Below are 17,557 nucleotides of genomic sequence, written 5' to 3' on the forward strand. Positions count from 1 at the left end.
TAATACGTTATGTTTTGAATATATTAAGTTTATGATGTCCTATGAATTTCCAGTTCTAGATGTCTGCAAGCAGTTGGAGATGCAAGGTCACCTGGGACTAAGGCAGGAGAAGTAGATTTGAGAATCATGAGTATAGAGATAGTAATTAAATCAATTGGAGTTGATTTAGAGAAATGGTCATTAAATCCATAGGAGTCGTTGAGTTCACCTGGTGATGTAATATAAAGAGATAAGAGAAGAGCTCCCTGGACAGAACTTTGAGGGGGCACCTAACATTTAGAAGGTATGACCTGGAGGAGGATCCAGGAGATAGAGAATAGATAGGTAGGAGAAAAGCAGGGAGGAGAGTGATCTGGTGTCAATAGTGTCTGGTGACAAATCAAGAATGAGGATTGAGAAAAGAACATTGGATATCGTAACTAAGGAATCATTAGTAATTTTGGAGAGAGCATTTTTGGTGGATTGATAAGGTCAGAAGTCAAAATGTAAGGGGTTAAGAAGAACATGTAAGAAGGGTGAAATTGGAGGTACCTATAGAAGAATGGCTTTTTGGAGAAGTTTAGCTCAGGATGGGGGAGACATGGGTGTGTTTTATAGGCTTTCTCTTCATCTCTGCCTTTTGAAATTCATGACTTGACAATGAAACTCAGTTTAAGCATCTCATGTAGTTATCCTGATCTCTATCTCTCTCCCCAAGCTGCTCATTTCCTCCTTCCCAAAACGATCTTGTGTTCCTTGTTTAGATTCTCTATATACAATTATATTTGCACTTGTCATCTCTCTGTTCAGATGTCAAGTCTTTCAAAGCAGGAACTGTGCTACTTTTGTCTTCATCTTTCCAATGTTTAGAATAGTGTCTGACAGAATAGATACTTACTGATTGATTTATAAAATAAATGCAGGTTTTATTACTTTCAGACAAGTTATGTAACCTACATAATAAAACTGTACTAGGATAGTACCTGGACCTAGGCATTTGACTTAGAAAAATGAGGCTAAATACTGATTTCTCAGAGCCACAGAATTTCGTTTATTGAGGGTCATTGACCTCCTGCTATTCAAATTTTAATGAGAAAAATTTATACAAGAAAGCCAACTTGTCCATTTATTTAAATGAGAAATACAACTAAAAGTTGTACTGGAAAAGCTATGTCAATGTCTTCTCTTTCCAGGAAGGAAACCATCTTACTAAATAAAATGAGTTAAGATTATTTGGTGAATCTACTGAATCACTGTTAAGGAAATTGGACAACCATAAAGGATAATTTCACCGATCTAGAGTATCCAAAGTAGCATTCATTTACTCTCCTCTTCTCCCTCCCTATGTCTGCCACTTACTTCCCAACTTCTCTCCCTTCTCTTCTCTCTCTTTCTGCCTCTTTCTTCTCCTCTCTCTATTAACTAGAATCAAATCAAATCAAATAAATATATATGTACTAATCAACTTGCTAGGACACCTTTTGCATAATATGATGCTGGAGATAGTCTGATAGAATTCTTTTTTTTTTTTTTTTTTTTTTTTTAACCTCACTTCCCCAGTCCTAAAACTAGCATAATAATTACTTGCAAATTTCTACTTTACTGGGTTATAAATGAAGCCTTCCTAAACCTTAATTATTCTTGGATTCAATGAGTTCCTAGGCATCTTCTATTTACTATATCTCCTTTATTTTAACATACCTTTTTCTTTATCCTTTCCTTTTTGGAAAGTCTAATGTTTATGTCATTCCCATAGTACCCAGCTGGTCTCCATGCTTATGCTAATTTCCATTAGAGACAATCATTTCCTGCTTGGCTTAGAGTCACATTTTCTCTTTTCTAGTGCCCATTCTGGGATTCATCTTATTTTGGCCTATAATGTTCATTGTTCACCTCCCACTACTAGAATTAGGCTAATGAAGTGAGGGTTGGTAGAGTGAACTGTATGATTTATAATTAACATATCGATTGTTTACATGTAAATGAGTGCTTCTGAAGCACTTTTGGATGATTTGAAGAGTTTATTTCCTTAAGTAGTTCAAACATTTTCCCAGAAATTTTATTTACACTAATAATTTGCATGGCAAACTCTTTATTCATATTGCAAAGGTAAATTTCAAGCTAGTTCTTATATAAATCATTACAAATTCCAGAACAGTGGGTTTCCAATTAATATAATCTTAACACATATAAAACCGTACTAACAATGGACACATATGCCTTCTGCTCACCTGTCCTTAATTCAATGAATATTTTGGAGTTATGATGATCTAGCCATGGAAATGGCAAAAAGGCAGCTAACACTAATTAGGGATTTTCAAAATTAAATAATTAGAAGTTATTTCTTTGTAAAGTAAATCTAAATATGTGGTAGTTCTTAATAGAGGATAGATATGCCTTAGTTACAAGAAAATTATTAATAATAAATATTCCTTCTGAATACCAAAATCTTCTATGATTGAATAGGTTTATTAGAGAACATGACAGAAAAGGTCATCTGGGGGAATATGTTGAGGTCTTCCAAGTGATTCAGCTACTATAGTTTTTATTTATTCTATTTTGTTTTCTTTTCATTCACTCCTACTTATTTTCTTATTTCTAAAATAGAAACAGGAGACTTGGTTTCACTTTATATCTTGACTTTGATCCTTAATGGGTCAGACTTAGTAGTGCAATCACATGGGAAACTCAGGTTTACCATTTGTAAAATGGAAATAATAATACTAATACTATTAAGTGTTAATACTGACTATTCACTTTACAGTGATATAAAGAGAGCATTTTTATACACCATATAGCATATATGAACTATTATTATTCTAGTTTTATGGTATAAGTAAAATACATGACAACAAATTTCCCAGTAAAAAGAAAAATAATAAATATTTACCATTTATCTGTAACTTATAATCCTAAAGAGTTGATTTGAGCAGTGAAGACTTAGTAAAGAGACTTTTCCAAGTCACAGAGCCTTTATGTGTCAGTGTTGAAAATTATTATTGTTTTGGCAAATTATATAATTATTAAAAGAATATAATGAAAATACATATATGATCTGAAAAAAGGATATGCTATTTCTATAAAGTAGAGGATAACCAATGAAAAGCATATATGTTCCTTCTACCAGTGCCTATTTGAGGTCAACAGATGGAAATCAAAAGTTCCTAGATTATTAGGTGTGCTCTTTGTGATGAAATTAGCTCAGCCTTTCAGTCCCACTCCTGTCGGTCTTTGGGGCTCTACCTGTGTCCAATCTGAAAGCCCAGATGTCAAACCCCTAAGGTTAAATTTTCTCTATAAATCTGTCCATGGCCTATGCCACCTTTACTAAATCCTTTTTGGGGTTAGCCTTCTGTGGCTTTCTGCCTCATTTCTTCTCATCCCCTTACCCATACCTTTTGGTGTCTTTCTCCTTGTTACAACTAACTATTTTAGGGTGCTAAACCCCTTTTAGGATAAACCTGTCAATCCATGGTATAATACCCTTCCCTTGCTAATTCCTTTTGGGTTTAGTCTGCTAAACTCTATGGATTTAGCTTGCCAGTTAATGGCATATATTCCACTTCATGGCATATTCCCTTCCTCCTGGTTAATTGTGAATTCTACTTCGAGAACTTATCTTTTTTCTTGTGAATTGTTAAAACCTCTGTCCTTGTTATCTATATACTCTCTTGAATATATTTCATATTTACCACTCTTGTTGTCTCTTTTCCCTCTTCATTTTGTTCATTACCTCCTCTCATAAATAAAGTACCTTTTGTTAAAGAGAAAGCTATTCTGAATTTGTCATATGTAGCTTGCACTATGTGCCTTATGTTTTTCAAACTAGGAATTGCTATCCCAAACTCATCGGTTTGTTGTTTCCTTCTCCAGTTCTCCTTCTCCATCTAATTTTATAGATGAGGAAACTGAGACAGGCTTAATTGGCTTGCCCAGGATCATACAGCTAGTAAATGTCTGCGGTCAGATTTTGACTAGAACATGAGCCTTTCTACTCTAGGTCTGGCACTTTATCCACTGCCTACCTAGTTGTTCATTCTTAACTCTCAAAAAAGACTACTGAAATCAGAAAGATCATGTCTTGACCTGCAAGTGAATTGGATTTAAGTGACAAATTGCTGTGCAAAGTCATCAGTCTTATTCTCTCCTCAATAGTTATTGGAATCCAATGACAAGACACAGATTAAGACAATTGGCTATGGTTCCTAGTGCAATAAGGGATCTTGGTCTTTTAAACAAGGTCTTTCCCAGATCTCAGTTTGTCTGAGGCAAGCAAGACCCATTCAGTGATTGAGGATAGGTGAGCACTGAGGCAAAAGATGGCCTATTTTGCCTTCATCAAAGAATCAAACAGAGGGGTCTGAAGACTCTTAGGATTTCTGGCTAAAAGAGAAACAATTGCTATTTACACTTACTCTGAACCATCAAAACCCAAACAATGAACAAGTGAAGACTGGGCTGGAACCTAATATTGGCCAATCATTGAGAGCCAGTATTTTGGTTTAAAGCATAGTAGCTCCATTTGAATTCCAATGGACTTTATCAAAGCCTGTTCCAGAGCTACATTTCAAGAAATCATAAATGAAAACTTAATGAGACAAAAGAATTAATTCCTCTAGTATTTTGAGGGAAAAAACACAACAATAATAGAATAATTCAGGATGAAAATAAATTTTACCCCCAAACCCTAAATTAGCTTCTGATGTATAAATGATCAAAATTTATATTCCTTTAGACAGGTCCCAATATGTAAAGGTGTGATGCCCCTGCAAACAGAGAGAGAAGAGGAAGGGGAAGAGGAACTCCATCTAGCTGTTGTGCTTTTGGAAAACAGAAATCATTCTAATTTCTTATATGATGACATAAATTATTTTCAATGTGCATTTATTATTTCCCTATTTAAAAAAAAACCAACCTAATCATAGGAACAATGTGTAGAAAATTACTTAAGCACATACTTGACTCACTCTAACTTTTTATACATTTACTCAAAGTAATGTAAAGAGTATGAATTAACTTAGCCTCCACATAATCATATTGAATGTCACAATAGAGCATAATACCTGTGATTCAATAATTACCTTTCTTAAGGTCAATCTTAATTTTCTTTGCATTTTTCTTGCTTCCAAACCCCATTAGAGGAGAAAGTGATGGTGATGATGGCTTTCTTCCTAGTCTTGGTACTCTGGGGCTCCTGTTTTGTTGGCTAGAAATCTGTGTGTCTGCTTCCAGACTTCTTGCTCCTGTCAGATTCATTGTTTTCAATGCTGACTTTACTTGTATTGGAGGGGATACCTTTGTTCTGAAAACATCACTGTTACCAAAGATTCCAAGAGGTGCAATGACTGACTTTTCATACTGTTCACGGTTATCTGGTGGAAGCACTTGTAAGAGAACACTTTGGGATTTCATCGCCTGACGAAAGACATCTTGAGCCCTTGAAAGAAAACCATTTCTATTTTAGTACATAGCAAACTACCTTCTATAACTATAATCATTAGGTTAAACGATGAGGGAATAATTTATTTATTCATGATTATTATCATCAGTATCAAAAGAACTGGGGAATTTCAAGCAGAGAACTTTAGACTTTTTGTGTCATCAACCTCTTAGGAAGTCCAGTGAAGTCTATGTATCCTATCTCAGGAGAATGTTTCAAAATGCATAGCATAAAATATGTAGAATTATAAAAGAAATGCATTATACTAAAAAAAAGTTATCAAAGTATCGAGAAAACAATTTTGTGGTCCAAACATTAAGATCACCTAATCTAGAAATTTTTCAACTCATTAAACATAGCAACCTTTATTTCTATGTAAATTTTTCTTGAGTTCATAAAAAAGCTTTCATATTTTTATTCTTATCGATGAACCAAGATAAAGAATGAGTTCAGAAGTAATATATCACACCTGACTATGCATTTGAGGACCTTCACACTTAAAATGGATTTTTGATCTTTTCTGTGTGGTTTTTAGAGATAATAAAATCCTCCTTACCATGACTCTCCATGTACTTCCATAAATTCCTTCACAGAGGATCCATACAATGCACTGCTCTTTTTGTTTGTGTATTTGTTTTCTTAACCTTCTTTAAGGTACCAAGGTAAGAGGGGTTGTATTTACTTGCTGATTATCATATTAAAATCATCTCTTTGTGTGCATTGTCTAAAAATGGCAGTTGGGTTAGTGACCCATTTTCCAAGCATCTCTGAACATGTCATCATCAGGGGCTGCTAATCTTTATTAGTGAGTGTTAGCATATTAAAAAGCTTATTATACATTTTTTTTTGGTTTCCAGAAGTCTACAACAGTTGTCCTTAGCATGCTTTTAATATCCTAGAATTCACTAGTATGCATTTATTTTTCATCTCACCCAATCTAAATCATAAGAATACTACTTTACAGGGATTTAACACAGCTAGAGCATAGGTATTTGCAACATTTTACAGTAGGGTGATTCATAAAATTTGCACATGAAGACAAAAAGATAAATGTTTGGCACGTATTTTAATTTAAAATTATTTATTTTAGCCTCTATTAGTCATTGAGTCCTGACAAACTCCTATCACAGATTTTCAGACTAATGGATATTGCTGACATCTCGTAAGTTAATTAACAAGCTGAATCAACAGTCTGTGAAAATAGTCATTAAACACTAGCCTAAGTGACCCACGTTCCAAGAAAAACAAACGCCATCCATTGATACCAAAGCATGACAACCATTCAGACAGGAAGGTTTGCTATAGTCTATGGCTTAACATATACAGGGCTGCCAGTGACACATGTGGGGCCACCCCTGAGTGTGCTAAAAGATAGAATGCATTTCTAAATGGATGTACTGGGGGTCATTTGTAGGAAACTGACCAGAAGTTCTACCTACAATTTTGCCCATAATGAGCTCAATAACTATTATAAGCATTCTGGGGATCAATAAAGTAAATACAACAATAAAAAAGTGCTTACTGAGCAAAGGTTTTGTCTATGAGATCCACATTGTTGATTTTTACGATGCATTCATTTTCATGAAATAGTCCATCTCTTTTAGACCTGCTGTTTTCCTCAATACCCCGGATAAACAGTCCTAAAATCCTGAAACACAAAGATTGAGGGCAAAATAAAATCAGAGTTATCACATGTCATCCATATATAATTATTTCAAAAGAAGTACTCATCCAAAGTAACAGTGTCTCTTACCTACTTCACTACTGTTTGAATCATTAATTAAATGGGAGAGTTTACAACATATCTTTAGTGAAAGAAAACACACATTATACCAACTAAGAGAGCATTAATCTGTAACCTCATTTCCAATGTTTCCAGTAATTCAGCAAAGATTCTTAGGGTTTATTGGAATCGAGAAGAAAGGACTTGTTTGGATAGTAACAGCATAACTTCCTGTAATGAGTGAATCAGAGAATAGAATCAAGATAGTAACTCTTTATTTAGAAAAAAAAAAAAAAAAGAATGGACTGGATCTTGAATTAAATTTTAAAAATTATTTTTCTTTTATACATTTTATTAAAATACACACACATATACACGTACACTACAAATGAACTGACTGAAATTTATCTAGCTTTAGTTTAATTAATTGTAGATCAGATGTTTTTTCACTGACATGGGGGCAACTGAGCTTTTAAAGGTTATGTTAGTGAAACCCAAGTTCTAGTAGGTCCTTGGAAAGGCTACAAATACAGACTTAGTAACCCAGTGTCACTGAATTTAGAAACAGCCCAAGTTCAGAGTCTCAATATGAAATATAGCAATATTCTTGCTATAAGATCAGAGCCTGTAGAGTAGATGAGACTAAGTGATACTGTCCCCCTCATATCAATGACAGGAAGCAAATGTCATTTGCTGTCATTCCTTTAACCAATAAAATCCATCAGTTTCATTATATTTTATAAAAATTACTTTTGATATCGGTACAATTTATTGTTAAGCATGGTTCAGTCAATAAATGCTACAGACTGCATATAAAAACTGCAATGTACTAACCCCAGTGGGTTAGAGTCTTGTGACCCAGACAAAAGTTAAAGCATTGGCTTACTTTTAAATTCTCCCTTTTTCAATATCAATTGTATATTTATTAGGCAATTACTAAGTAATACAAGTTAGAGGGAACAAAGCCAATCCATATGAAACAATCGCTCTATTGTTCAGTAAAGTCTATAAGTTAAATAGGAATTCAGAAAAGGATGGATCAATGAAAGCCTAGAGTTCTTAGAAAAGACATCAGAAGGAGGATGAGAATTATACTTTACACTGAAAAATCTACATGTTTTGATTGAGAGCATAGAGTAAAGGGAAGCAAGAGGGATACCCAGGTAATGGGAAAAAAAGACCAAAAGTAAAGAGATACAAAGAATCATGGCAGCATAGTATAATGGGAACAGTGTTGAGTTTGATGTTAAATGATGCAGGTTCAAACTTGCTGCCAGTTACAAGACTTGTGACAAGTTACTTAACCAATTTTCTCATCTGTAAATTAAGATGAGTGGTTCAAATGATCTCTGAGGACCCTTGCAGCTCCAAATCTCTATGATCTGACCAAACACAATCAGAGTATATGCTTATAAAATAATAAGGAGACGAGTGAGCATGAATGGGATCAAAAATAAGGCAAAATATATAAAGGGTAGAGTGGAGCTAGATTAAATAGGGAATGGGAAATACATTTAGTTTAATAGAAAATAATACTTGAATGTTTTTGAGTAAGGACATGATAGTACTAAGATATGTAATATCTTAGTAACTGATATTGTTTTAGTATATTTTTGGCTTTCTTTGTATCCCCAGCACTTGGCATGGTACCTGATACATAGTAAGTACTTAATAAATGCTTACTGACTGATTAATCTGGCTGTCATATGCAGATTTAAAAAAAAGAATGCAGTCATTACAAGACTGATAAATATCAATAGGAATGGAAAAGAATAAATATAATTTAGTCTGTGTTATTTTTCACTGTTATTTACAACTGTTGAATTTGATTAAGAAGGAGGAAAAAAAGGAATACAATTACACATATTTCTATCAGGTTTTTTGTGGGGGGGTTTCCTCTTTTTCTCCCAAACTGACGGATCCTAATTATAGCTCAAAATAAGGGAAATATTTTTATTTGCCCTATCCAGATCTGTAAGAAGAATTCTAAAGTGTATAGACATATAGTAAATGCAGTTTTCATTTGTGTATTTGTGTGTGTGTGGAGTGTTTGTATTTGTATGACTTTGTCATTTTCTTTTATATAGGTGCCTGGCGGGATATTACAATGGTTTCTTTTCTCTAAATCTAAAATATAAATAAAATATGAGCACTTTTTATGAGAGAATAATATGGTCACAAGTAGAAAAAGGGCAGGCAATAATGAAAGTATAGGTGAAAACCTAGAGTTCCTGTTTGGATTAGTCCCCAAATATTGAGTCACTGCCTTAAGGGGTTAGTGTTTTAATTAACATAGACATTCTGGATTCTTGAATGAGCACAGCTCATGTGGTGATATTTACTGGAATATGTCCAATGCAAAAATGCTCAATGAATAATACTACATAATGATGAAGAGTTACAGATAATAGGCCTAATCTATGGAAAGCTCAAGGTAGTTAGTTTACAATGGAAAATAAACTTCAAAATTTTTAAATTCTAGAAAGATAATTAATTTGCAGAGTATTATTTGAAATTGAAAACTGGGATTATATTTGCTATTTGATGAAAGATCCAGTAATCAAGTCAGATTTAAGATGCTTATAGGACAGCATGAAAACAGTGAATATAGAATCTCCAAAATACAATATAATTATAAGACTAAATAGTACAATGTTTAATATATAACATAAAGGACATAATGTAAACATTCCATGAAACACTAATATTTATTAAAAGTAAAGACCAGAATATATATTATTAGTTGAAAAGAATTTTCTTTTTTCAAAATCTGGATTTCCAAAATATTGAGTTCTCAATAACAAATCTATTATGGAACTCACACCATAGTTTATATAAGAAAGTATTTTGCTAATAGGCAGCCTAACTCTTCCTTTAACTTAATTCTGCCCAACATCAGTCATGTAAAATTACTTTCTAGGAATTACTTTGATATTCTTCTAGTTAAATTATTTTTTTTTCAGGTCAAAGGGTTAAGCTTTAGTTAATAGATCATAGTTTGTCATAGGTAATAAAGACCCTACTGACCTGGAAAACTTAACTTTCTATGAAGAACTTATTGACAGAACATGTCTACATATGAAATAAATTTATGTAAAATTTAATTTTATTTAATTCAAAACTGAAAGGATGTTACTGTTTTGGGGAATGACACGATGACTTCTGTTCTCTCTATTCTTCAGCAAAGACAGAAGACTCCTAACAATTTCATTCAGTCAAAATGATGAAAATACTTTCATAATTACAGGTGTGCCACAAAGGATAATGTTTTCACTGTGGACACTAATTCATTCAGAAACAAGGACCAAGCAGAGTGCTCTATCAGCTAACTGTAATGCCAAATCATATAAATTATCAATAGCATCAATTTAATTAAACAAATAACTAAGAGCCTACTATTTGTAAAATATGAGCACTAAAAATATAAAAAATGGTAGATCGCTGGTTCCACATCAGCTTACAGACAAACTATAGCTCAAGAACAGTTCATATCCACTAGTATTCATCATAAAATATTTTAAGTCCAAAGGATGTGCTATGTTTCTCTCTGTGATTTTCTTCTCTTTATTTCCATTCAGCTTCCTTTCTTCTTTTCATGTATTTCTTATCATGCCCTGGATGCTTTTCTTTGTATATCTTTGTATCACCTATACATATGCCAATAGAAGAACAAAAAGAGACCCGAGTTGCCTTTAATTTGTGAATAGATGTCATTTATTTTTTTTTCCCTCTGAAGGTCAGTGATCCTGGGAAATAAAAGCACACACAAAAAAACCCCATTCGCCATCCTGTCATATGCTAGATTTTAACTATTAGACCACTGACTAATAAAGAAGACTCCTATTTATAACCAATATTCCATCTTAGGCTAAATTGTTTCACAACAGGTGTAACTATACTATATTAAAAATTAGAAATTGGGAGGCAAGAAAAATAAAAACTATATATACACATATTAAACTGGAATCATCTTAATCAAAATGTTAAATATAAATTCAATTTGAATTAATAACACAAACTAATAAAATGGAAGGAAATTAAGAACTAAGTCTTTCATTGTGACCTTAATTTACTCTACTATACCCAAACAGTGAAACCATATGGTATTGTAAAGTCAGCCACTTGTTTGACATCTTTCTATGTATTGAGACACATGGCTTGAGTTAAGTATGCTTTCTCAGGCTGAACTCATTATTCCTTAACTTTTATTGGTTCATGTCTCCACTTCTACATTATTTTAATGTGTTTTCTAATTAAATTTCCTTTCTATAATACTAGTGGATAATGTAAAAAAACGGCAGAATGATTCCACTGAGTTACTGAATGGAAAGGTGCCCATTCCCTGCTTATCAGTTCATAAAACCATATTTCTTGTACAATTATTTTGAAATTTTGGGCAAGATATCATTTCTATTATAGAAAATCAAAAATGCAAAGAGTAAATTATAAGAGCCACATACTTGTAATCTCAGTTTTCTTATTATATCTACCACATTTAAACAATAGCAGACACTGTGGGAGGTTGATTGGCTGTTCTATAATATAAACTCCTCCAATGCAACTGTTGAAAATGAGTCATGTTCATTATCACTTGGCACATTTCCTCACATTTGCCTAAAATGGAAAGTTCCTATACTATATTCAAGTTTATTAAGTTAAAAGGACTAGCAATTTAACTGTTTTGGTAGTTCCAAAGCTGTATCAGTGCACTTCTGCCAGAAAACATTCCAATTTCTCAAGACAACTCGGTAAATATTCATCCTGTCTGTCAAAAAAACAGCTTGTTCAGTGCCATAACCCATAATGTTTATAAACAAGGTTATTAACATGCACAGGGAATGAGCCAATGGGCTCTACCAGCTTTTCACTTCATTTCTTTTTAAGGGGCATTCATCTCCATGAGAAGTTGGCATCAAAAGTATTTGCAAAAAGGTGATGACATGGCAATTACAGGTAGCAGATGGCTACCTGCTGTACACAATGCCAACCCAAATATCATTGCTAAATCTGGATTTGCCTAATATGGTGGGCTGCACGGAGTAAATATTCATGGGCAGTAAACTAATGGCAAATAACCTTACAAGAAAATTGTTTTTCTGGAAAGAACTCTGTACTGGTATTCAGTGAATCTGAGTTTTAGTTCTGACTCATAAGGTTATGATATCTATAACTCTGTTCTTTTGCCATTTTTCACTCATGTCCAACTCTTCATCAGCCCCAATATTACACTGATTTGCCATTTGTTTCTCCAGCTCATTTTACAGATTAGAAAATGCAAAGAGCCTGTGGTGACTTGTCCATTGTTATACACCTAATAAGTGGGTGAGGATGGATTTGAACTCAAAAGATGAGTCTTCCTGACTTCAGACCTGGAGCTCTTATATGCTGTGCTACATTCCTATCTTTTTTATAATTCTATAAAATTCTAAACTTAAAAGACCATTAAATATACATAGGAAGTATCAGGCTCCAAGATGCTCAATGACTTGCTCAGAATCATCCTAGTAAGTAAAAGAGTCAGAATTTGAACCCACAACTTCAAATTCTAAATGTCATGTTTGTTCTACTATAACTGCCCCAATTAATGGGGTGACCTTGGGGCAAACCATTTCAGTCTCTCATTTTAGTTTCTTGTAGAGATGAAGGAGTTCTACTACATATTTAAAGTCCCTTCTAGCCTGAAAATTACATGATTCAATGTCTCATTTTTCGTGGTTTAAGAAAGTTAACCAATTAATGTATCTCATGCAGTGATTAGAATGCAAAATGGATTTTGAAAAAAAATTACTCATGCCAATTTCAGCTTTAGGGCTTGAGGCAGAATTGTAGTGAAAAGTGATGTCACTTTTGCATCCAGTAATTTTAGACTCTAAGTGGGTTTTTTAAAAAAATTATCTCTCAAGGCACAAATTTCAATTTCTATCTAGGGAAAACTTTTAACATCTATGTTAGGTATATAAAAAAACATCCTCCAAATGTTGACATAATATTAATGACCATCAATCAATATGGATTTAGCAATAAAGTGGACTTTTGGCATCTCAATTGACTATAATACATCATTTTCAATTGAATTAATTTTATTTCAATAGGGAAATTAATGTTATGGCTATATTTGCCATGGTATGGTTAAAATCTACCAAATATAAAAAAAGGATCTCTACTTTGCCTCCAGCAGGAACTGCAATAATACCTACCAGAAATTTTGAACAAAAACCCTTTTTATTATTTCCATTTTCTAAACATTAAGAATGTTACTTGACCATGTAAGCTATGATCATAAGTTAGTTTTTTTACTATGCATTCATTTATTGAAGTGTATTTTGGTGAATAATGACATTCTAATGGGACATTTGTCTAGTAATATGAGGAAATGGTAAAATATTCACTAGGGAATCTTTTTATTTACTAAGTCTGCAGCAGGAATGCTTCAAGGAAGCCCTTCATAATTAATTTTAAGTGCAGATACCATGATTGATTTTTTTAAGCCCACATCACATAAGTGGATGGTTTTTATTTTGTTTCCAACATGTAAGTAGCATAACAAAGTGGTCAACAAAGGAATATGTTGAGGCCTATTACTGAATAATAGAGATGCACACTTAACCCTCTTCTGGAAATGGTTTCAGAAAATGAACTCCATCGAGTTTTTTTTCATTAACATGGGTTTCTGAAAGAAGAAAACATCTTACCTTCCACTCAGTGATGAAAAGAAGGGCACTACATGTATCCCCAGAGGGCCACCTTCCCCAGAAATCTCCACTGTTCTTGTCATATCACTGAGATAAAGAAAACAAGAGCACAGATGAGTCTCTGTTCAAGAATAGATGAGGTACATTTTTTTTAAAAAGAAGAAAACATCTCCCATTTATACAGCAGAGAGAAAATAAAAATAGTGCATGGTTTGCTGAGGGAATACAAAAGTTCCCACTAAACGTGTTTAAAGGAATATCTAATTCTTGATTCCCCTCTTTACCCCAATCCAAGGGAACAACTGAAAATGACTACCCATCAAAAGAACTTTCTACTTCCTTTAATCTGTATAAATCAGCATTTTTAAAGTGTTTCAGTGGTATTAGAACAATACAAACATACATTTGAAAATCATATATATATATATATGTATATATATGTATGTACATATATATATATATCATAAAATATATGTAAACTATAATGCATGAGATTAAATGGAAGGAAATGAAGGGCAAAAGGTATATTATTTGGCAAAGAATGCATAAGTGCAAAATTTTAAAAAAACTGTAATATTATGTACTAATTATTTTTAAAGTATTCTAGATAGAGTCAAATTTGCTTTTTCAAGAAAGCACTAGGAACCCAAAGAAGAAATCTCACAAAATATCCATTTCCCCCTTTTTTAAAGACCAAAAAAAAAAAAAAAAAAAAAAAAAGAACACAGAAGTGAGATAAAATATACATTCTTGAAAGAAATAGAAAGCCTGACCTACCTAACCTATAGCATATTACAAAAAGGAGATGCTAGCAACACCAATGGAGAGTGTGCATGATACATATAACATCAACTATTCCTTCCAAGGCAAAGGTAACTTATTTCGTGAATAATAAAGAGCTTAATTAACAGACTATTATCAGCATAATAATAATGAACAATGAATGCAACTTCATTCATGTAAATGCCAGTATAACAAATATAAATGTCATAGGGAAAATGCCAAAGTTAAATAAGAAAATACTTCCAATAGAGAAATAGGTAGCAGGACACTGTTGTTTCCTATTTACATGAAAATTACTTTAAACTTGATGTCAAACCCCAAAATATAATTGCTATAATGCTTTTCTCATCCAAATTGCAAATGATATACTTGTGGCTCTTTTCTGAAAAGTTAGTAAAGGTATTAAGAGGGTATTTTCTGTGAAGTCCTTAATGAATTCACTAGGCATGAAATATTCTCTAAATTACCAGTAATCTAATATGACTATATTAACTATATTCTGTCAAGCGGAATAAGTTTATTTTTCTTGTTATTTTTCTATGTAAACCTTTTAAAATCAAGCTTTACAAAAGGAATATGTCAATTCCCACTGTGTATAAAGAGAGAGAATGAAATTTCAAAGCTAGTATAAATTCCAAATGAATTGTACCATACAGATACTGTCATTACTTGAAACTTCTTCAGTCAAATAGCCTACGTCAGAAGTCTTGAATTAAAGAACCAAGACACATTTTCATATAGATAAAATGATATTTCAGGGTATATAAAACTCAATCATTTTTGCTACATAATGTTGAAAATGGTAATTGTTAAATGTACATATAATATCGAGAGAGAGGAAATATTAAAAATCATAAAGTATCACTTGAAAATATCTCCATTCCCCTGATTCTACAGCTACCTAGAGAATGGAATATGGCTTTTGATAAGCCAGTAATCAATCCTTTTATAGAATCACAGTTTCATAACTCAAGATGGTACCTTAGAGATAACATCTAGTTTTAGGGGCTACAGAGAGAACCTGGGAGGCAACTTAGCTATTCTAAGGATGCAGTAGGCAGTCATGCATTTTCCCAAAAGATAGATAGTAATATTCTAGTTACTATGATGTAGTTATAAATGCATTTTTTGTTTCATTATAGTTTTTCATACTCAAAAAGTTTGGGAACCACCAGAGCAGTCAATTTCTTGGTATGAAATTCAGTATTTGAGGATAATGACAGTGTAACCCCATTTTTAAAGATCACCAGGATTAGGAGATTGTTTTATCCTGACAAACCATATTTATGCCTAACTACTTAGAGTTTCTTAGCTTTGAGAATTCCAAAGTTTTACTCATATATTCATATCCTTTCATATATATATATATATATATATATATATATATATATATATGAAAAAAAAATTAAATGAATGTTTTACCAAATCTACTATGAGATTCTAGAAAGTGTAGATATTATCTATATACCTACCTACCCACCTTTCTATCTATCTATCTATATCATATATCCAAAGGCTGTACTACAGATATATACTAACCATGTTAAGGTAATGGATTTCTGTTTAATACATTGTTCAAGTGGCAAAGAATAAAAAATAAATGCTTATCTTCTTTAGGATAAATATGATTGGGGAACATAAATACATCAAAAACTTTAATTAAATCAAATAAAAGCCTCTCTAGTCCAGCTTCTTAAACCGTGGGTCATGACCCCATATTGGGTCTCATAATTGAATGTAGAGATCATAAAATTAAAATTAATTATCAGAAAATGTTTGATTTGTTTACCTATTTTATGTACCTATATACCTAAGGTCACATAAAAATTTCTTGGGTGAAAAGGAGTTGCAAGTGGGAAAAGTTTAAGAAGGCCTGCTATAGCATATGGATACCCCTTGTGCCATGTTAATATTTAGTCATTATTCTATTGTTATAATGTAATTCTTCATATTAATTTAATAAAAAAGGAAATCATCTTGGACCCATTCCTTAGCAGAATAAAGACCAATGTTGGCAACAGTATTGCCGACATCCCAGAAAATGTCAACATCTCTCTGAAGGAGCAGCCAATTATGATGAATGGCCTCAGAAAAACCTTGCACATGGATTTTGACCACATGATCATTGAGGTTAGCCTCTTTTTATAGAAGGAAAAAAATCTGAGTTGACAAGTGGTAGGGAAATTCAAATGAAATTTTAATGGTTCACACAACATAGTTGCAAAGAACAACTACAAGATATACATAATAGTTTTGTGTTCATTTCCCCATTAAGTCATTCAAGAGAATAGCTGACTGATCAAAACTAGAAATTTTCGCATGAAAAAACTACATTTTCAAGGTATGCATAATACCAGTGAGTTCTGTCCTATAACTTGTGCAAAAACATGAGTTAGTTCTTTAAGGCAAGATATTAAATTACTAATTTTAATTCTTCAGGACTATGATATTTAGTGATTCTAGTGAAACAGCATCTCTGGAAGAATATTTACATTAAAGATAAACTTTGTTTCAGGGACAACTTTGGGATATTTAAAAGTGCTGAGTAATTTTTGAAAGATAGTTCCAAATTGTTATCCTCCTCCTCTCATTGCCCATCAGCTTCATTTATCAAAGACAATGGTATTCATAGACCAGGCTTTGGGGTGTTCATTCAGCTATATTAAGCAGTCCGGAAAAAAGGCATTCTTTGTTGGTTTGCTTTTTCTTCGATGGTTAGTTAAATAGAACTCTCTTTAAATGATTACATATCTCAATTAAGAGGCTAAAATGTCAGCTGCAAACAGAAGAATTGGAAAACTCATATAATCTATGGAAAACTCCCTCTCCTTTTAGTCTTTGTGTTGAACACTGTTCATGATGATTGTAAATACCTCTAGCTAGTACAGATGTCTCCATTTTATGTGTTGTTTAATGTTAATTAAAAGAGAATTATTTTTG

General features: G+C 32.7%; 1 protein-coding gene across 5 annotated transcripts in view; it reads right to left on the bottom strand.

Annotated features, from left to right (window-relative positions):
• PARD3B (par-3 family cell polarity regulator beta) overlaps positions 1-17,557 on the bottom strand; it is a 1,277,739-nt gene that overhangs the window by 561,643 nt on the left and 698,539 nt on the right. For all 5 annotated transcript variants that reach the window (XM_074298957.1, XM_074298956.1, XM_074298955.1 and 2 more), the window contains 3 exons: positions 13,835-13,921; positions 6,942-7,067; positions 5,061-5,416 (listed from right to left, as the gene is read on the bottom strand). In XM_074298957.1, coding sequence (XP_074155058.1) covers positions 5,061-5,416; positions 6,942-7,067; positions 13,835-13,921 — 569 coding nt within the window. The remainder of the gene's footprint in view (positions 1-5,060; positions 5,417-6,941; positions 7,068-13,834; positions 13,922-17,557) is intronic.

The sequence above is a fragment of the Sminthopsis crassicaudata genome, chromosome 3 (genome assembly GCF_048593235.1).
Source record: "Sminthopsis crassicaudata isolate SCR6 chromosome 3, ASM4859323v1, whole genome shotgun sequence".
Taxonomy (NCBI): domain Eukaryota; kingdom Metazoa; phylum Chordata; class Mammalia; order Dasyuromorphia; family Dasyuridae; genus Sminthopsis; species Sminthopsis crassicaudata.